Below are 23,173 nucleotides of genomic sequence, written 5' to 3' on the forward strand. Positions count from 1 at the left end.
GGATCCGCACCGTGCCTTGGACGCCTTTCCCCCTTGTTAGACTCTCTCTGTAGGTGGGGCCCCTTACAGCTAGTAATCACTCCTGACATGAGACATAGCGTGTGCGAACACCATGTCACTCGGACAGCACCACTGACTGAGCGGTGCCTTGCAGCTTTGCGCAAAAAGGTCGCGAATCCGAATTAACTCATTGGTTCGATTGGAGACTCACCCTGTGAACAGCCTTGAAGCACACACAATGGTCTGCACCGATTGTTTCACTGAAGTGTCACGCTTGGAGCATTAGTTGTTTTAATAGCCCCGTTGGCTTTAACGGAGGCTCGCACCGGGGAATCGCCGTCATTATGACAAAAATATCTGGCCTCTAAATTCATCTAGGGATATAGACAAAAGTTTCGAGGCGTGCGTATCCTTGCTATGTGTTTTAGCTACCCAAGGCCAGGGGGGAGGGGTGGGGGCTGGCTTGAGGAGGGAGGGGGCTGGTGAACCTGTTGAACTGCTGAGTTTGAAACCAGAGAGCACGAAAGCCGAGTCCGGCTCTCAATCCGGAACAAAGGTTGTTTTCGGGTAGAAACCCCTCTTCGGGACCACACAGAGGTAAGGACACTCGCGCCCGGGGCTCTTAATAATTGCACATGTATTCGGACCTGTACAGCCACGCTGTTAGGATGTTTTGCGTTCTCAGTGCTTGGCGTGGTTTATTCCATTCAGTAGGAATGTGGTTCTCTCTCTCTCCTTTTAGTTGTTTTTAATTATCGTATGTGTTTTTAAACTACCATGGACGTTGTTTGCTCGGTACAAATGGCGGTGGGCTGTGTTAACCTGTTGGGTAGCAGAGACATGAAATATTTGGTTGGTGTAGTTGATAAGGTTCGAGTCTCGGCGATGACTACACATCCTGTGATTTTGGGCAAATTATTTAATCTCCCCGTGCCTACCAAAAATGAATGTATCTGTGTGTAATGAGATTGCTGCTCGTGTAAAGCGCTCCAATACCTCCGGATCGAGTTCGCGCTATATAAAACTGAAGAAAAAACTCCCTTGCATGCATTAACTAAAACTCTCAATGAGTGCGCGCAGTTTTGGGTCGCTTTCTTGCCCTTTCGGTGATACTAGAACATACATGCCAACATCTTAAAACTAGCAAGAGGCACATTTTGGAGAAAAAAAATCGAGTTCAGCATTGTTTCTCGGCGCTTTGGCGGTATGTCAGAACACCGAGGCTAATAATATAGACATGTATTGACCCCCACGAGATCGACGACTATTATATGGTTCGGATCACCATACTTGTGGAGTGAAGAGTCACTATTTTACCTCTCCGGTGAGGGAGTGGCCGCCTGGCCATTGGAAGGATGACGTGCGTCAGCCTCTGCTCCCCAGAGAGTCTCTGTACCCCCAGCCAGCCTCTGTAGATGCAGTACCCAGCCAGTCAGCACGTCCCTGCACCCTCAGCCAATCTCAGCGCTACCAGTCTCTGTACCCAGCCAGTCTCTGTACCCTGCCAATCTTTGTATTCGAACCAGTGACCGCATTCCCGGCCAATTCTCGTAGCCACAGCCCTGCGATTCTTCAGCACAAATATAATGAAGTCCATGTTCTCCACTTTAGAACACAATTAAAAAGTAAATGTAAGTACTGTAACACTTATTTGTATTCGTGAATGAGCTCAGAGCAAATGCACTTTCAACTACTTCTCTCTCTAAAAAGATCACTACCTCACTCTCTCACTTCCTCACTCTCTATATCACAACTTCACTCTCTCTCTAACTCACTACATCACTCACTCACTCTTTCTATCTCACTAACTCACTTTCACTGTCTCTTTCACTACCTCTCTCTATCTCACTACATCACAACACCACTCTGCTTACATCTCACTACCTCACAACATCCCTCTCCCTCACTACATCACTGTTTCACTACCTCACTCTCTCTCACTACATAACTCTCTCTACCTCACTACTCCACTCTATCTCACTACCTCACTATCTCACAACTTCTCTCTCTCAAAACATCACTACCTCACTCTCTAGCTCACACCCTCACAACTTCACTCTCTCACTCACTACCTCAATCACTCTCTATCTCACTACCTCACTCTTTCTATCTCACTAACTCACTTTCACTCTCTCTTTCACTACCTCTCTCTCTATCTCACTACATCACAACATCACTCTATGCTTATATATCACTACCTCACAACATCCCTCTCCCTCACTACCTCACTCTCTCCATCTCACTACCTCACTCTCTATCTCACTACCTCACTCTCTATTTCAATACCTCACTCTCTCTCTCTATCTCACTACCTCACTCTCTCTCTGCTAATGCAATAGGTATCACATATGCAAAAAAAGCTAATGCCAATAGAAATGACAATGCCATTTATTTAGGGATACAAAAATGATAAAAAAATAATGAGCAATACCAATAGCTCTACCTATAATATTGCCGAGACCATTGCATTGTAAATGCTTGTTTTTTTTTCTGCACAGGTGAGTCAGTCATTGTTTTTTTTAAATAACCTTGTGCACATAAGCAGGTTCCATGATAGGTTCGGGAGTAATTCCACTGCCTTAATTACAGTTTATAGAGCCCAATGAAACACGAATGCACAACGCTCTGTGTTTTGGGTTGTTCCACTTTAAGATCTCCTGAGAACCACCTATCCTTCGTTTTTCTGTGCTCTCACATAGGCAGGCTTTGTTTGACCTTTCTGTTCAAGACATGCTGGATTTGGCAGAGATCAACTTCAGGAGAAAGCTTATCCTGATAGCAATACTTGGACCTAATCCACTGGAGGTTGAGTCACACTGAAATGGTTAACCAGTGCATGTAACAGTTAACACCCATCTGCCTTTTGCAATAGTTTGTCATTTATATTGGGGGGGTCCTACCGATGGGGCCACAGTGAGGAGGGAGTCCTTAAGGTGAATTGGAATAGTATAGACCGTATTACAGGCCTACAAGAATGACAATCATATTGCATGGGCCAATATTTCATAGATAATATTATGAAAGCCGCTATGTCAACTATGGAGATTTACAAGAGTAGGGTTTCCCACACTGAGCCCTCTTGCTCTATACTTTCTGTATACCCTTACAAACCTCGCTGCAGGTCTCCGTCAGCTTTTTTTCACTTCATCATCTTGACGATCAGCAGCTCCCTTACAAAGGATCAGCCTTACCCTTCTCCTCTTTTTCCTTTTAGCAGCACTGCCCTGTCACTTAATCTCTCCATTTTCCCGCCTGATACTCAAGATTTCACAGTCAGCTCGGGCACCCCATTTAATCCTGTTCTCGCATTGACCCCTGTTCTGCACGTATTTTCAATTCTCTAGCCCCCTGGCTTATCCCTATTGTCATGGATCTCTGCAATCTCTCCACAGCTAAGCACTCTGTACCACAGTACTGGAAATAAGCCTGTCGTACCTCTAAAAAAAACAAAAAAAAAAAAAACAATGTAGACTCAACCCTCCACAGTGTCCTTAAAAAGGAGATTATTTTTCAGCTTTCCTCCTTTTAGAAGTCCTTCTTCTACTTAAGCTCAACCAGTTTGGGTTGTGTTCACAGAACAAAGTCAGCTATGGTCTCCATTCTGGATGACCTCAGACTGCTGATAGAGCAAGGCAGCTCTGCTGTCTTGATCTTGTTAAACGTGTCTGCAGCATTCAAATATGATATCACACATGTTACTGTCTCGCCTTTTCAATGTGGGAGTCCAAGGAACACTCATGCTCAGACCACAGACTATCTTAAGGATCGCTCTCCGGTCAGCCATATTATTCCTTCTTACACAAAGTTCAGAAGTGCAGCATCGGGTCCCGTCAGGGATGCTGTTTAAGCCCCACTCTTTTCAGTATTTATATGCCCCTCTGAGCTAATCTCTTTCAGCTTTAGCTTCTCCTCCTCAGATTCTTGCCTGATTTGCTGAAATGTGCAATCACAGCCAGACTAAATTTAAAAATTCTCTTGTCTCAGTGTTCTCATGGAAGTGAAACAATTCCTTAAAATTAACACAGGTAAGACTGAAATAGGGAATGTTGTTCCTCCTCACCTGGTTTCTTTCATCTCAATCTCCTACAGTAGATTGCCTCTTTTCCTCAGTTAAAAGCTCAGCAAACAGCAGTCCAGGTAGTGGGTCTATCCCGCCTTGACTACGGTAGCTCTATCAGGCCTCTAAATAAATGCTTTAGCCTAATTTACCAGGATCCAACATGCTAGAGCCTTGATTATTTTTCAGTTCCCCACTACGCTCATCTCTTTTCTTATACTGGATCCTAAGCCCGAAGTGGATCACTTACAAGGCAATATATGTCATATTAACTGGACTTTTCATCAACTAGCCCTTATATAAAAGACGACTTTTCTTGGCTTTATCGCATGCAGACACTTTCATAAGCTAGTAGTCCAAACAGTGGTAGATGTGGAGCCCTGCCTGACAAAATACAAGGGCACTGGCTCTAGGTACTCTGTAGGAACTTGTGGTGCTAATCGGAGTCTGAAGAATAACACCTTGAACTATCAAGGCCTTGACAAACCATAAACCCGAGGCACTTGAAATATCTGTGGAATGGAATCTTACAGGGGAAAGGGAAAATCAGACAAAGGGCCTTTTGTATAAACAGGGTAATATTTCCAGCAGAGATACTCTGTTAAAGGACTATTTCATATGAACCCGTTGGTTCATCTTAGAGGCTTTTGATCTTCTATACCATAAAGTAGTAAATGTACTAATTTCTCTAGCATCTGTGTCTGACATGCATGCTAAGAACCTTGCCCTTCAAATCCAGCTAAATTCTTGTGCATGTGCACTTGGCAGCTTACCACCTTGTGAAGGGTACATGCACATGCGACAGAGGCACAAATCCACCATATCAATTGAAATCGTTAAGGCATGCTTGGAGATCTGCCTGTGTTTGGGCAGGATCTATTTTCTATTGCCCTGCTTGACACCCGATAGGAAGACAATAGTCAACCCAGTTTTCTCCCATCACTCCTGATCATATCTTATAAGGAGCACAGGTTTATTGGTATAATGGAGTAGAGGAAGGAGCCAGGCACTTCTATCCCCTTTCCTTCTACTTTTCAGCACTTCTCTTCTTGCACACCAAGTCCACTGGCGCCAGGTTTGACGATCACCTTCTGGGGGTGGCTGCAAACACTGGGTATATCTTTGTGAGAGAACAGACATGCTGATTGGGGCTAAGCATCAGCAGTGTCCTTCCACTGAGTCGGATTGATGAGATCTTTTCTGTTCTAGGAGAAGCCTTGCAGATGATACCATGCTCTGAACAAATGGGAATCATCTGAAAAGTTTATTTTGCCATACTGGACAGGCGCTTTGAACACAACTTCTTTTATCTGGTTAGGTTCTATAAAACTGGAATTACACAACTCTCGGTAGGGGTCTGAACAGAGTAAATGACTAACAATGCTGCATGTGAACAGGAGAGCTTAAAGGTGCTAATTTTAAAGATGAAAGCTTTGAATACATGCACTAAACACCAGTTAAGGATCTGACCAATGTATTTTGCTTGGGTTTGGGATAACTGTAGGAAAAGGACTGTATCTTGAAGAAACAGCTCAATAAATTGCAGAAATTCGGTCTACTGCAGAGCTGTGTGCTAAAAAACTTGCAAGGTTTTAACAAGTTGAATAAATGTAAATAAAAAAAAAGTCCAATGTTGGCGAAGGAGTGCTTCAAAAAAATCCTACCCAATTAAAAGACATAACAGACAAGAAAACCTATAAAGTTTAAAAAAAGATATCTGCTGAGAAAATAAAACATTTTATAAGCACAGGAGCTGTTGTCCCAAGGACCTACTCTGTCAGAGGGCAAGGAAAAGAGCTAAAACTGTCCTTGTTGTGTTAAATACTCTGTGATGGTAATGCCTAACTGACTACAAAGTTGTGTAAATAGATTTTCAACGGTGTGGTAGTTAAAACAAATCCCGTTAGGAATTTATAATAAAAAGGTAAAAAATGTTTTTGAGAAAATACATTTCTTTGGTCCGGCATGGTGACGGCCAATGATTTGAAGATCACAAATATTGGGAAAATGTCTTGCTGTTGAAATAGAAGTCACCTTCAGTTTTACACTGGAATACAACCATTTACAGATAGCAGTGCACATGAACAACATAACTAACATTATAAATTAATATATTAAACGCGGATTTATTTAAAAACAGATGTTTTATTAAGTACAGTTATCAGTAAAATTACAACTGTCAATTGTCTGGTTAGATTAACGAGTGTGTTAAAAAAATATTACAGTACCTCCATCAAGTGCAAGTTTTGACCGCCATTCCACAGGTAGAAACTCCACATGCTCATTTACATGATGTGAAAAATTCTTCTCTTCTACTTTTCTTGCAGTATCTCTCATCCTAAAAATAAATACAATCTCTTTACAACCCTTTTTTTTTGGAAAGTTTAGTTTCAAAATTGAATAGGGAAAAGATGCTCACTTGTAATCCTAGTTCTTCACCACAGGTACTCCCCCCGAAGTCATACAAGATGTACTATCTCCACAAATGTGCAAGACTCCAGAACACACATTTTAAGAAATGTTTATATTTCCTTAACCAAATAAAAGGAAACAGGCTAAAAAAAAAAAACACAAAATGTTGCCTTTTTTCACAAATCCATTTAGCTCAAATGTTCTATCAGCAACACGTCTGGCTGAGAAACACCAAACTAAATAGTGTAAACTACATACAATAAACACAGGACATAGTGCCACAATATACTAACAACACACATACTAAAATCCAACCCTGCTCATTTTAAAAACCTTGGAAGACTGCACCATCCAATCATGCCGAGCAGAGCATAGTTATGCAGTTCTCTATGTACAGTAACCTGCTCAACATATGTGGCTCCAAAAGCAGGGACAAGGGCAGGACTTGATTTCAGACGGGCACCCACGGTGAAGAACAATGATTACAAGGAAGTAGCCTTTCCTTCTTCAATAATGTTTAGAAAAAGGTACATACTTATATCAAAGTGTCTCCTCCTCATAAGATGTGTGTGGCAGAGAGAAAAAGACAATGAGTAATGGACTTATCCATGTGAACAGGTGACAAGTTGTGGCAGACAAGAAAGGGTCTGCAGCACCAATTTCTTAGTGAAGAAAAAGAGTGCACGGTGTTCTACTGACAGCGCCTGCAGCTCCCTAATATGGCACGCAGGAGTAATTGTAATGATGAACGACATTTGGAAAGGTAGCAGACGCAAAGTAAAGCTATACAGGCATGAGTTAAGGTCCTATTAAGGCATAATGAAAGAAAATAGTGTGAACAAGTTTTTTTGTTGTTTTTTTTAAAGGAAAACATCACAAACGGTGACTTGAATAATGAAGGTTGCTCAGGCAAACATAGAAAGGCTGAAAGGGGCGGTAAACAACATTTAACCCACTGCAAATCCTTGCTGGCCTGAGATAATGCAAATACCAAAACAACTAAAACTTGACTTGCAAACAGTCAACGTGACTTTCTTTGCACAGGCCATAAGCTTCCCTCATCAACAATAATAAACAGACTTAGTAGGTGGGCGGCTAGCTACAACGATAAAATCTACTTCAGCAGGTAAAATAAAACCACTGAATTGTTGCTACTCACACTCCACGCAGGGAGGTGTAGGTTGTGGAGAGCCTGTCCCGAGACAGGAGGTCTTCTCAGAGAGGTAGACAGGTCGGATGGCAAATGCTCCGGTGCAATACATCAGGGTATCACTCACTCCTTGCCCAATTTGGGGGTATCACAATGATCTGAGCCTAGATCTTCAGAACTCGGTGCAGGAAGGGTAGTGGTTGGAAGGTGTACTCCTACTGCAGATTGAATAAGTCTCACAGAGTTTGTAGAACAGTAGATGTGACACTGCACATTCCTGGTGGTGGCGAAAAATTCATTGAAGGCATCCACTGGGCGAATACTTTCAGTCACCTCCAGATGAAAACGTAATTCGTGGACAGTCAGCTGACGTCTGCTGAGATGACCTGCACTGGTTTTCAGTGAGGCCGTCAAATGATTGGCCATGAGGGATAATTCTTATAGCTCAGCCCATTTCCAAAGGCACAGTGCCATCAGACAGAGGCTGCACAACCCCACACCAATCTGCTTGTTGTAGCAGCACATCACTGCTGTGTTGTCTGTCAAGACCTGAACTGGCCTCATGTTGATGGATGGGAGGAAGGCCTCCAGAGCCAACCAAACAGCGTGGATCTCCATAAGATAGATGTGGAGCTTCTACTCTGCTGAGGACCAAAAGGTCCTTGACCTCCACTCGTCTCAGATGGTCGACCCAACCTGCTGTAGTAATCAGGGTGAGTTAGAGATAGTAGATTGCTGCAGAGCATGCTGGCGTCCACCTGCCACGACTGAGGATCCTGGGCTGCTCTTTGATATGCAGACACTGTCTGAAAGAAAATCCCAGTGTTGAGTACATTGGGGGTGGAGGTTGCAATGCAAGGCCCCATGTGCCAGTGAGCATGTGGGACTAGCAGGATGCATGAGGCCAAGATTCGAAGAAGGCTCAAACTTCCACACCAGAACCCAGGACTGAGCTTGAAACATTAGGCTCAGAACCTGAATGTCCCTGACTCGCTGCAGGGGTTGAGAAATCCTTGGATGCCTGGGTTTTCTGGAAGGCCCCCACCAGGCGAATCCTCTGTAAGGACATTAGGTGGGGCTTCAGCATGCTGATGGAGAAGTCCCAGGGAAGACAGAAAGATATTTGAAGGTGGTCCTCGACTAGCTGCTGCGAATCTAAGGCAGCCCTGGCAAAAATTTTAAACAAGCCCCCCTCAATTCATTCCACTCTTTCCACCTGAAATTTTCTCTCTCTGATCTTGTCCCACACTCTCATTCTTCCTCCTCTTTCAATCTTTGATTATGGCTGCTGCAATAAAGTGAGAGACACCAGCAGAGGCATTGGGACTTTAAAAAACAAACAAAAAAAACAAAGGCTCCAGCTCAAAAGAAAAATGCCAAATAAGATGAATGGCCAGCGTGACTGTGAATACATATCGCCTCAACCTGCGAAGATGGGCCACGACTACACGGCCACATTTGTAAACACCTGAGGAGCAGATGTGGGGCTAAAGGGTACAGAGAAATGCTCCAACCCCACCACGAACAAAAGGCGCACCTGTAGATTGGCACATGAAAGTATGTGTTCTGCAAGTCCAATGGACACTATCCAATTCCCCAGATCCAGGGCAGAGAGGACCTGGGCCAAAGTCAGCATCTTGAATTGATCCTTCCACAAGAAGGTGCTCAGAGGGCAAAGTACAAAAACTGACTAAGCTCTCCATCCCTTTAGAACGAAGAAATAGGATTAACACTTCTACCCTTTCTCCTTCCCTGTGACCTTCGCCATGGCCCCCTTCTCCAAAAGCCATCGAATCTACGGCATAACCTTTCTAAAAATCTACAATACCCAGCGACCTGAGGTAATGGTGAGCCAGCCGGGCAGTTAAAAACAGATTTTGAAAAAACAGTAGTGCTCCTGCCAATCATGGGTAGAGAAATCAAAGCAGCCTAGCAGATTTTGCATCAGGTGAAGAGGAACATTGCAGTCCAGGGTGGTGTGCATGTTTCTCTGCCGTTGTGCTGTGAAAGGGCAAGCTGGCTAGTGCACAGGTTAAGAAGGCGGTCTCTGGCAGCAGATGAGACTCTACAAGTATCTTCTAAATTTCTGCCTGGTACTGCGAGTGGCACTGCTGAGCCAGAGTTCAGACACAAGGAGCATGCCACAGCATGGTTGTCTTTGAAGCGTTCCGCTGTGGAATCAGCCTCTTCACCTAAAAGTCTGGAACCATAGAATGGCATGTCCATCAGGAATGCATGCACATCCCCAGAGAATCCTGTGGCTCACATCTAGACATGCCACCGTAAAGCCATATTGTTGCCTATGGCCGCCGGACACAATCTGTTGAGCACAGGCCTGCTCTCAAAAAGTATTTAGCTGCATCCTGTACAGTTTTTGCCTTCTGAGTAAAAGAGTTTCTAAATTTACTAGGGATTGCTGGCAAGATCTTACTGGTCATATCGCAGCGGCCCTGTGCATAGTCTCTCAACAGGCAAACAATGTTTAAGGAACACAAGGCAAGCTGGCAGAAGGAAAGACTTATTTTCCTGAAATTGTTGATTTGATTCCAATCCAGGGCTGGCAGTGCATTAGAGAATGTGTTTGAATTCACTCTAATAGTTGGTGCTCAAACAACCAAGTTCTCTGGAGTTGGGAGCGAAGTCAGAAAGGCTGGATCACCAAGGGAGGGCCTGTGGAGCCAAGCTACAGGGTGGCTTACAGGTGAAACTAAACATGGCTGTGACAAGGCTGACATGAAACTTTCCGTCAGGGCCTCAATGAAGTGTAGTAAGAGTTTGGAGACCTCAGGTCCTGGCTGAGAAAGGTCTGTGAGAATGTTTGCCTTAGTTTCTACAATAGGTAGTTGCAAGTTTGGCCCTCTGGTGCACTATAGATTACTACTGCAAAGGAGGCGCTTACCTCTGTTAGGTTTCTCAGGGAAATGGTTACGTTTACTAGCATTCCCAAATCAGTATATCAAGTAGGGAGTAAGTTATCCACCTCCTCATTGTGAAGCCCTTGAATGGTCACAGAACCTGATCGTACAAAAATTCCAGCCTTTGGTAGTATTAGAGTTGAGGAAGCAGCTGTGGAACCTCCAAGATTGGAGATGTGCCTTGGTGAGCTCATCCCGAGTAATTTCTACTGGCCAAGAATAATTAATGCATTTCACACATCACATTTTTGCTTTCCTCAGTGCAAAGTGTCTGCCTACAGTTGGGTCTGGTGCTCACTATTCCACCAAAACTAAGCTGCACCCTACCGGCAAGGCCCAAACACCAATCAAGGGCTACTTGTGTTTGTTCAGAGGGGACCTAACCTGAAAGTTCAAGTTAAACTGCTCCTATTTGAGTAAGACCAACCCAGCCCTTTTTGAATTTTTTTAAAATTATTTTTATTAACAAATGCGCAAGAGACCATACAGTATATGACAGTTGCGTAAATCCAACCATTAGGGAGACCACAGATATCAAAAGCAATGCATTCACCAGGGAACAACAATGACAAAGAGATACCAAACCAACACATATCTATGTAAACACCCCAAATTCCCTGTATTTTTGCCAGGGCGCCCACACTCTTTTCCATTTTTTAGCATATCCCCTACTTTTATACACCGTCTCTTCAGCCCGCTGGCACCAGTCGAGGTCTCGTTTCCATTCTTCCAGCTGCGGAGGTTTCGGCGACCCCTCCCTTTTTGTATTTCTTGATTATCTCAGATTTGGTCTAGTGGGGGAGGGGGAGGAGCATTGAAGCTGAGCAGGCAAGACTGAGGCGCAAAAGTGAAAGCAGGCTGGCTGGCGAGTGGTGTGCGATGTGCGCGCACCATGACGAGAGAGGAAAGCCATATGGCGCCTCTGCTCGTCATTGTGCGCGTGGCTGTGGCTACACGTGCACGCGCCAGTGGGCTGAAGCGCTTCCCCAAACGGATTGCATGGCGGCACGATGCACGTGATTGTGCGTGTGCTCGCCATGCAATCCACTTTTGGGAGCACTTTGAAATGCCCCTCTCACTAGAGTCTCGCATAGCGATTGCGTAAACGCAATAGCTAGGCGAGACCTAAAAAGGGGATGTGAAGATACCCATCATGAGATCAAGGAGGCTAAGGAACCACCTGAACAGTTAGACAAGCCTGCGGTCTTGTCTAGATTGTTTACAAAATGATGGGTGATCACATGTACAGTGGTTGCCTAACGAATGAATTTCTTTACAGTCCTCTTTTGGAGCTCATGGAATGTAAGTAGATCATCAAACTATGAGCTTCTCAGAGGTAAAGAATCCAGAGAATCTGGTGAATTAGGAGAGAACAGAGCACATCTACAGAAGGATAAATCTGTGTTATAATTGTCTCCTTAGTCTGACCAACCCAGAATGGCAGCAGTTATGAAGTCAGTATTGAAATACATGCTCCAGCTCCTCTTCCCTGGATATCATGAGAGAAAACCTATATGGTCATCAGTTGGTAGACCCCAACAATCAGTGGTGTTGTGAGCCCCCCGCATTTGCACCTTAAGCGGGGGTTCCCACTGGCCCAGATGGCCTGATAAAATGGGTTGCATCAAAATGTTTATTCGTTGTATTAGCCTCTTCTTCCTGTAGGTATGCAGACAAACCCTACTAAAAAGCTCAAGAGCAGTGGAGAGGTGTGGTCTGTTTGTGAACAGGGAGATGAAAAAAGAAATTATGATATCAAAAAAGGGCGCAGAGCAACAAATAGAGGGAGCGCAAGAAAGAAAAGAAAGAGCAGAAACTGGAAAGAAGAAAATGGAGAAACAAAGTAGGAAGAAATGGGTGATGAAAAGGTTGAAGGAAACGTGAAAAAGGGACGGGTGGAAGAAAGGGTGGTTGAAAAAAAGTGAATTAAGGAATGGTTTATGAAAGAAGAAAGGATGGATGGCCTGAGGAGTCCAAGGATGCTTGAAAGAATGGGTGGGGGGGTGGGTGTGTGAAAGGAAGAATCTATGAAAGAGTGAAAGGATGGTTATGGGTGGGTGAATGGATTGATGTGTGTAAAGAATGGTCATTTGATGGATGGAATGGTTAAGAATGGATGGACAGAAGAATGAAGTATGTAAGAATGGAAAAGATATGGTAATTGGGTGGGTAAAAGGATGAACCTGTGAATAGATATATGAAATGGTGAAAGGATGAACTGAAGAATTAACGAATTGAAATATGGAAGAATGGAATGGTGGAAGGCTGAATGGATAGATGGCTATAAGGGTGAACCAAACTATTCTAGGAAGGGTCAGATTTACTTGTTTCACCTACTTAGTGTCATTAGAGGTTTGGTTCAAAGTGGGGGGCATTTGAATTCTCTGGCTACCTCCTTGCCGACAACGCTCACCCAAAGACTTGACATTATCTGGGAGAGAGAGACGAAAAGGCCTTAAAACCTCTGCAGAATGCTTCAGAGGTGGCTGAACTAACTGCAGAAAAGTTGGTGCTGAAAGCAAATGGGACCTCAGTTGACACAAAGCCCACCATGTCTGTTGGACATGGGAGTGAATTTTGGAACTAGCCTTCTCCAGGTCTTCTGAATTCACAATGGGACAATTTCTACAGAACAGGAAGAAATTCTGACAAATGAGGCACCTCCATACATCAATATATCACTTGATGTCGATGCAGATCTCTCGGACTCTTGATGTAGGTACAAGTGTGTGTATGTGCCTCAGCATCAAATGTTTTGATTTCAACCAGAAGCAGGATCTGCTGGTGATAAGTTGCTACCAGCTCACCATTCAGAAGTTGTGGAAGTGAGCTCCTGGGAAGAGGAGAGGCTGGAATTGTGGTATTTCCTTCTTGAAGCAGAAGTCGACACAACAGTGAAGTTCTATGCCTAATTCCCCCTTCTTGTCTCTGAGGTGAACACCTTCCATGTTTCTCAGCCGCCTATACAATACCTTTTTACAAATCTCACAGTAATAATGGAGTACATCAGAAGAAACCACAAAGACATAGTGTTTCTCATTCTGCAATATTTTCTCTGAAGAGGCTGGGCATTTATCAAAAAGAGATGACACAGTGGTCACAAACAACCAGGGAAGTCAAACACATCAAAAAATCAGGCAACAAAACAAACATTTTTCTAAGAAAAAGTTGTTAAGTTGAAGTCTACTTCTTTAGATGTCGAATAAAGAAAACCTCAAATATTTGATGTTAGTAGAGGAAAATAGCGGTTTGTGTTCAGGGTCTTCCTCATAAAGCAGAAAAAAAACAAAAAACTTGAATGACACCATGCTGGGCATGATGGGATGAGTGTAATCATCCAAGTTTCTTAAAGGTGCAGGGTTGAATGGTACATTGTTTGGATGTGAGTCATCTCCTGATTTTATTTTACGTGGTTTACTCTATTTTAAATGATAATTCTCAGCCAAACATGCCGCTGATTTAATATGTTGGCTATTTGAACACAAAACTATTAATGTTGCTTTTTTAGCAGGTTTCCATTTATTGGATTGGTTTGAGCAACCTGAAAATGTATTGTAATTCATGGCCTGAGATCTTGCACATGCAATAAGATAAGTCTACCTTTTATTAATTCAGAGGAAATTCTCTTGAAGAACAAGCATATAGAGAAGCTGCAACCCATTTCTCAATAAGATCGATTATAACCTTGCAAGTTTCAAAATTGCCAGGAGCATTAACGCAAAACACATTAAGCGTTTTTGTCACCTACAAAAAGCATAGTCAGGAGAGAATGACGTCAAACCATTGATTCATCGAGATAGGACTGCTACCTTTGTTTAAGGAGGCAGATGCAAATCAATTAAAGGATGCTTTAACTTAAGAAGTTATTGATTTTGAATGTGCAAGCATCCACATTTTCCTCAATGGCAGCTTCCCACAAAATGGCAATTTTACTCACAGAATTGACTCCCTTCCACTTTACTATGCTCAGTCTCCATTTTCTTCACTTGGTTTAAACCTCACTTTAATTTAATTTTTTCTGATTTCATTTGCATATGCCGTCATTGTTATTTTACTTCATTTCTTGCCTCTTCACCAACTTCTTCCTTTAATGATGCTCCCTCCTTTATTATTTATCACCACGATTACATGAATAAACTACTGCATCACAGCTACACTTTATGGGGCACAACAAGGCTTTCTTTAACAAGAGAATGGGAGATGACTGGGAATAACTCTCATATGAGCCCATTTTACGGCCTAAGATAAGCCCAGTACCCATCACTGGGCAGAGCCCCCAGCAGAAGTTGCTTAAAGCAGTCGCACACTGACAAGAACCCTGGTAACACCACATGCACTCCAAGAACTCTGAGATCCAAGCTCACCATGTCAACCCAGTCATCTTCCTATGACTGATTTTATAAACCTAGTCATTTGTGGCCTATAGGAGATCACTCAGTGTTTCAGTGGCAACAGGGAGACAGAATTGCCTCTTGGGGGTACCCTCTATGCATGATACTCAGTCTGCTCACTGCTGTGTTCTGGAATTTTTGTACGCTTAGCCTTGGCGAGTGCAGACTCTTCCACAGGTTCCCAACACAGTGCTGTAGAAAATGCCTAACCAAAAATTATCCCAAAGGAGGGCATAGTGTTCAAAGAAAAATGGACATATCATGCAAGTTGCCTTTATCGAAGTGTGCAAATTAGTTAAAATACCTGGGATGAGAACGTAGATAAATTGTGGTGGGTGGAGTTAATGGTTAGGGGTGAGGATATGATTTCATATGCAACACGTTTATGCCCTGAAGGCCAAGAATTCATGAGCCAGCAAGAAACTGACATCAGACTTTGAATTAAATTGCAATGTTACTGCACACAGATCAGTGGGTCTCAGCCCCTTGAAACGATCTGTCGGTTCTAAACTGTACATAAATGTGACATTTTCCTTCCTAAACTAAACATCCCCCCATGCATACACATGGCATTTATTCACTTGGCATCAGAACAGCTATCAACAGTGCTGTAAAATACAGTGGTAGAGGGCACAAGTACAGCCATATATATATTTTTTAAACTACCTAACCAGGCGATGAAGGCCCATTTAATTTCTTGCATTATGACCAATGGCAACCTTGCTATTCCACTATCACTCGGGCTCAACTGTCCCAAGCACAGTGAGATCTTATTAAGGCAGCACCAGATATAAAGACAATGCTTGTAAGCAAGCAGATTTATTATCACTAGTATTATTTAGGGGGTCATCCACAGTCCCCTTTAAAAGAAGAGCGACGCTGTGGCACAATGAGAGAATGGATAACGGGTAGCTTTCTGTTGTCAGGGTTTCTACATTATTCATTTCGGTGTCTGTTTTCCAGAAAAATCACTTTTTTTTCCAACATACTTTTTGACACAAAACATTTCAGGAAGAAGTTTTATCAGTGCTTACATAGATATTTACTTGTACTACAGTTTAATTTCTGAGTCAACTTTGCATGAAATGCATAGCGTACATGGGTTGAAATATTTCACACATAATATGGAAATATTATATACCATTGCATTTAAGTAGAGATACAAGAATGCACATTCAAGTTGGTTTTAGAACGTTTTTCTTGGTACAGTGGTAGAAAAATGCTGCTTACCCAGTATGCATCTGTTCTTGCCATATAAAGCTGTAGATTCATATACGTTAGCATAGATCGCCATCTGGTGTTGCGCCCGGATGTTTGCACTCTGTTTTTCTTCGAAGAAGTCTTTGTAGTCACGAGGTAGGGGACTACTCCTTTTGGTGATAGTGCGCATGGGCATCGACGCCATCCCCAGATTTTTTTGCCGTAAGGGTGATGATGGAGTTAGTAAAAGTAGAAAGAGATGTCCATGTATAGTGCATCTAAGTAAGATAATACTGCAACAGATAAAGGTACTCGGGGAGGCGGGTGGGTGCATATGAATCAACAGCTTTATATGCCAAGAACAGATACATACTGGGTAAGTAGCATTTTCCGTTCGAGGCATATTGCTGTAGATCATATGCTTTAGCAAAGACTATACAGCAGTTATCTTCCCGGCAGTGGTTTGAAATAGTGTTCTTAAAACTGCCTGGCCCACACTAGCTTGTTGTTTTGCTAAAACGTCTACACAAGAGTGCTTTGTGAATGTGTGTGGTGTAGACCATGTTGCATTTATCCCCGTTCCTTTGAAACCCAGGTTTTGAATTTCCTCTTTTCCCTAAAGAGATGGATCTTTATGTTTAATAGTAGACCATGTTGCAGCCTTGCAGATGTCATCTAGGGGTATGTTTGCTAAGAATGCCAAAGATGCCCCTAGTTTGCGTGTAGAGTGCGCTCCAGGGGGAATTGTTAATGTGCGTTTAGCTTTAATGCAGCCTATTTGGATGCACTTAACTATCCACCTTGCAATACCTGCTTTTGATATGGGATTGCCTATATTATGCGGTGGCGAAAAAGCAACAAAAAGTTTACTTTTTAGAAAAGATTTAGTTCTTTCAATTATAATATAGTAGTGCTCTTGTAACAGCTGATGTGTGAAGAGCACGTTCTGCCACTGAGTCTGTTTGAGGAAAAAACACGGGTAGCTCAACCGACTGATTGAGATGAAATGTATGGAACAAAGTGGTCCCAGTAAAATTACATCAATCAAAACAATATAGTTAAATAATAACAAATTAATCAAAAAGAACAAATTAAATAATGTTCAAGTGTTATTTATTCACACTGAACATATGCTGCAAATTTTTGAAACAATGTACAAAAGACATTCAAAACCATCATTGGTGTGCCCACATGGGTGGAGAGGGGAAGGGGCAGTGAATTGTGTGAGGTTGTGAGGTAAGTGAAAGATATTTCTAGCGGTTGTTACAATCAAATTGTTGGGCATGTTATTCAATGCCACACATTTTAAACATAGTTCATATCACAATACACTACAATAGAATATATACAGCCATGTAAAACAGAAGTTACAGTGCAGCATGCGCTGTTGGCGTTACTGGCATCAATGGTGTGTTGACGTTTCGACCCCTGGATTTGTGTAGGTATTCGTCAGAACCTTACTAGTGGGGTCTTCCTCAGGACAGATGTGCAAGTGGAAGAGAAAGGGCACCTAAAAATGAAATCGAAAGTTCGAATTGTCAGGTCTGAAATTAATTGGGACCAGGACAAAGTAAATAAGATTAGTTTATAGTTACCGTGTCTGATTAAGTGGGAAGTGTTCAAAGGCGCAATATGTTGTCTAAGATTATGGGGCACAATGCCTCCAGGAAGTAAGAAGGAGAGAGTGGTGAACACCTGTAGGAATAAGGTGCCTGTCAGTAAAGCCTCAAAGAAATTAAGGGTCCAAGAAAATGCCATGAAGGGTAGTAGAGCCGACTTACTCAGCCAGTGGGATGAATTCCCTGTAATTGGTAATCGATAGCAGTCGAAATCCTGCTAGAAAAACCGTGGTCAAGAGAGAAATGGTCAAAGCATAATAGCGAAGTCAGAATTATTTCAGCCGGTAGAGTGACTACAAAAAAAAATGAAAGAAGGGGAATAAAATCAGTGCTAAGGACCGGGTAATATTTAAAAATTACAATCGCCATGTGCACAGTGGACTAATCAGGTTTAAAAGAAATGTACGTCTAGTCCAACTTGACAATGGGGGTGAAGGAACATCGGGTAAAACTCGCCGTTCCATACTAAAGAAACAAAACACGTGTGCAGTGTAGCTCGAGATTAACAAAAGCCGTGCTCACAGTGGACTATCCAAGTTAGATGTAGAGTGCGCCTTGTTCTACTTGGGGTGAAGGGACATAGTGTGCCCCTCGCCGTTCCTTGCTGAGGAGAAAATATGCAGCACCGTGAACGTGCCCCGGTGGAAATTATTAGAAAATACGCCGTGCACACAGTGAGACTGTTGGAATTTATAATAGCGTGTGCCTAATTCTATTTGATCATTCCGAATACCAGCAAGTTGGAGAAAGCTGCTCTTATGAACCTGAAGAACAACAAGGACATAGTCATAAAATCGGCGGATAAGGGCGGTGCAATCGTGGTACAGGACACGACAACCTACAAAATGGAGATCATGAGGCAACTTCAAGATGGTGTCAGCTACTCCCCACTGAGGTCGGACCCTACAAAGGAGCTGGCTGAAGAAATCCTGAGGGCCACGTCCGAAGCCCACAAACAAGGGTTTGAGTAAACTCGAGTTTGATTACCTTAATCAGAAACACCCACGGCTACCAACCATCTATACTTTACCCAAAATCCACAAGGACATGCTGAACCCACCGGGTCGCCCAATTATATCTGGATGTGGATCATTACTTGAACCCTTATGTAAATACATTGATTATTTTTGAAAACCATTGGCTGAGAACACCTAAGCATAATTAAGAGACACCATGCAAACTATCACCTTGACAGACCAACAACCATTCAATCCGAACGACCAACTACTTGTAACGTGTGACATTGTATCCCTACATACAAGCATTCCGCAAGAACCAGCACTGGAAGTAGAGAGACGCCTTGAACAAACGACCTACACCGATGGCAGTACCTACGGAATTCATCATCACCTTACTGACCACAGCGATGAAGAAAACTTTCTTCTTTTTTCAAGGATGCTATTATGTACAGACAAAGGGTGTAGCCATGGGAGCAGCCTTCGCCCTAGATTTAGCTATCATCTATATGGACAACTTTGAGAGATCGTTTGTATTCAACAACAACCCCTTCTACCACCGGGTGAATCTGTGGAAACGGTATATTGACGATATACTGATTATTTGGAATGGAGATTCTACGGATCTGGGCCATTTCCACGATTGGCTCAATCATTGCGACCAGGATATCAAATTCACCATACAATCGGATACTAAAGAGAAGAAAAGAGAAGATAAACTGTACACTACGCTTTATCGGAAACCAGCTGAACGCAACTCCCTCCTCAGATATAATAGCCACCACCCACGTGGGCTGAGGGACAACCTACCGGTGGGGCAGTTTTTAAGGATCCGCAGGAACTGCGCGAAGAGGGCAGACTACATGGCTGAGTCTGAGGATCTCAGCATACGTTTGATGACGAGAGGATATCCAAGAATATTGGTAAAGAGCACAGAAAAGGGCCTGGTTCAACCCTCAGGAAACTTTGTTGACACCCAGAGAAAAGAATGACACATCGTCTCAGAGAATAATCTGCGTCACAACCTTTTCCACGAGAAGCAATGCAATAAAAAAAAGTAATCAACAAACACTGGAGCCTAGTGGCAGATGATATTGACCAACTTAACCCACCAACGCACTCCTTTAAAAAAGGCAATGAGTGTCAAAGATCATGTGGTCCATTCCTTTTTGGAAAACGCCACGGAACCAACGATCCAATCATTCTGGAATTTACCACCGGTTAAAGGGCATTATAAATGTGGACATTGTAAAGCGTGCCATACCACAATTCCTACCAAGACCTTAGTCTACAAAAAACACACAATTGTTCTCAATTCCTTCACTAACTGTAATTCCATGAACGTTATCTATGGCATAATCTGCCCATGTGGGTTACTCTATGTAGGGCAGACACAACAGAAGATCAAGGCAAGAATACTACAACATCACAGTAGGATTTGGTGCTCCGTTGTGGGGGCACCACTAGTGGAACACTGTGCGTTGATGAGACACAATCCAGATGAATTGCAGTGGCTGGTAATAGAGAAAGCGGAATTGGGACCAAGAGGCGGAAATATTTCCGCTTTTTTAAACATTAGAGAATCCAAATGGATGGTACGTCTGGACACAATTACCAACGGGCTGAATGAACTTGACTGCAGCAATGTCCAACTGGCATGCCTGAATACCTAATTATGCCATCAAATAATCTGTGTGCTCAATCGTTAATACTGTAATCAATGACTAATATCTTTTTAATGTGTTCTCCTGCTGTGAGTGGACTCTATTTTTCCAAATAGGACTATGTACAACCAGTGTGCTGGGCTTTAACTTTGTGACTCATTCAGTATTCTCTCTTGGATATGTAATATTGTTGGTTCAGCGATGGGCCAACATGTGCACCCTATTGATATTTTCAGCATATCAGTAACCAGTGATAACCATGTCTTCTAATTTGTGATGCATTGAAAATATAGAGCTTTGTTGAAACTGTGCCCCTCTCACGTTTTATTGCATTACGATGTTCCGATACACTTGTGGACTTATCTGCAGTTGGCCCATGGTTTAGATTTCATCTACACCCCGTGGGACATGTATTATGTTTTTTGATGTGTCATCCGCAAAACACAGCATCCCGGGACAACCGAGTCGGCCTTCCCTCCCTGCTATCTACGTGCATACCGGCATTCAGCGGCTGCACTCTACCGGGCATCACATGGACTCCCGTGTCCAGCTTTAAATGTATTCCCAGCGCCGTCGGCGCGCTCTTTCCCATCATTGACAGGAGGCTGAGCGACGAGGGTGAGTGCCGTATTCCTCTCTTAACTTTCTGCAGGCACGTTTCATTTTGAAACTTTCGACCGCTGTGGCGCCGCTCCCAACTGTATCGGCAGTTTATCAGTCATTACATTTACCCATGTGACAAGTTGCCAACACGGCCTCTCTCCTTTCGTTAGGCATGCTAATTTCACCCCTTAGAGCCCGCACATCGCACTGAGAGGTCATTCACCGCCCACACTACATCCAGTGGGGCTAGGTCACTGAGAGCCGTACTGTGTGCGTGCATTGTCACCTTAGTAAGGAACGGTGAGTTTGTCACCCTTTTCCTACACCTTCATTGTCAAATAGAATTAGGCGCACGCTATTATAAATTCCAACAGTCTCACTGTGCGCATGGCGTATTTTCTAATCATTTCCACCGGGGCACGTTCACGTTCCTCCTCAGCAAGGACACGATGTCCCTTCACCCCAAGTAGTACAAGGCGCACTCTACATCTAACCTGGATAGTCCACTGCGAGCACGGCTTTTGTTAATTTCGAGCTACACTGCGCGCGTGTTTTGTTTCTTTAGTATGGAACGGCGAGTTTACCCGATGTTCCTTCACCCCTATTGTCAAGTAGGCCTAGACGTACGTTTCTTTTAAACCTGATTAGTCCACTGTGCACATGGCGATTGTCATTTTTAAATATTACCCGGTCCTTAGCACTGATTTTATTCCCCTTCTTTCTTTTTTCTGTAGATTCACTCTACCGGCTGAAATAATTCTGTCTTAGCTATTATGCTTTGACCATTGGTTTCTTGACTACGGTTTTTCTAGCAGGATTTGGACTGCTATTGATTACCAATTACAGGGAATTCATCCCACTGGCTGAGTAAATTGGCTCTACTACCCTTCATGGCATTTTCTTGGACCCTTAATTTCTTTGAGGCTCTACTGAAAGGCACCTTATTCCTACAGGTGTTCACCAGTATCTCCTTCTTACTTCCTGGAGGCATTGTGCCCCATCATCTTAGACAACATATTGCGCCTTTGAACACTTCCCTCTTAATCAGACACGGTAACTATAAACTAATCTTATTTACTTTGTCCTGGTCCCAATTAATTTCAGACCTGATGATTCGAACTTTCGATTTCATTTTTAGGTGCCCTTTCCCTTCCACTTGCACATCTGTCCTGAGGAAGACTCCACTAGTAAGGTTCTGACGAATACCTACACAAATCCAGGGGTCGAAACGTCGACCATTGATGCCAGTAACGCCAAAAGCGCATGCCGCACTGTGACTTACATGGCTGTATATATTCTATTGTAGTGTATTGTGATATGAACTATGTTTAAAATGTGTGGCACTGAATAACATGCCCAACAATTTGATTGTAACAACTGCTAGAAATATCTTTCACTTACCTCACAACCTCACACAATTCACTGCCCCTTCCCCTCTCCACCCATGTGGGCACACCAAGGATGGTTTTGAATGTCTTTTGTACATTGTTGTTTCAAAAATTTGCAGCATATGTTCAGTGTGATTAAATAACACTTGAACATTATTTAATTTTTTCTTTTGATTAATTTGTTATTATTTAACTAAATTGTTTTGATTGATGTAATTTTACTGGGACCACTTTGTTCCATACTGCCTTACACCCAGGTCCCAGTAATGTATATATAGCTCTTTATTGTTTGATTTTAAAAACCATTTACAACTGTACATGCTAATAATTAAATGATCTGATTTAACTATAGTAAAGAATTTAAAACAGTACATGCTAATAATTAAATAATCTGGTTTGACTCTAGTAAAAAAATTTAAAACAGTTGATCAATAAAATAGAGTTCAGTGGTCGTGAATGTCTTAGTAATATTCTGGTGCAACACGTCGCCCTAGGTTTCATGTAGTTTGAGATAAAACATCTTTTAGTTCAGGATCTCGACTCTTACTGAAGTGGGGGTTTGGCTTCAAGAAATCTTGACGCTTTATTACAGGTCCCAGTAATTTTGGGTATACCCTTTTCTTTAATGATTGAGATGAAAGGCAGAAACGACTTTGGGTCAAAATTTGGGATTAGTCCTAAGAACCACTTTGTTTTGGTGAATTTGTAAAAAGGGTTCTTGTATGGTTAGCGCCTGGAGCTCACCAACTCTTCTAAGAGATGTGATGGCTATAAGGAAGGCTACTTTGCAAGTGAGGAACTGTAGTTCACATTTGTGT

At 42.8% G+C, this 23,173-nt stretch overlaps 1 protein-coding gene across 4 annotated transcripts in view; it reads right to left on the reverse strand.

The window, feature by feature from the left end:
- The window catches only part of DDHD1 (DDHD domain containing 1), a 317,731-nt gene that overhangs the window by 91,081 nt on the left and 203,477 nt on the right, over positions 1–23,173 (reverse strand). For all 4 annotated transcript variants that reach the window (XM_085626836.1, XM_085626837.1, XM_085626834.1 and 1 more), the window contains one exon: positions 6,286–6,395. In XM_085626836.1, coding sequence (XP_085482962.1) covers positions 6,286–6,395 — 110 coding nt within the window. The remainder of the gene's footprint in view (positions 1–6,285; positions 6,396–23,173) is intronic.

This window comes from Triturus cristatus, chromosome 9 (genome assembly GCF_964204655.1).
Source record: "Triturus cristatus chromosome 9, aTriCri1.1, whole genome shotgun sequence".
NCBI classification, from domain to species: domain Eukaryota; kingdom Metazoa; phylum Chordata; class Amphibia; order Caudata; family Salamandridae; genus Triturus; species Triturus cristatus.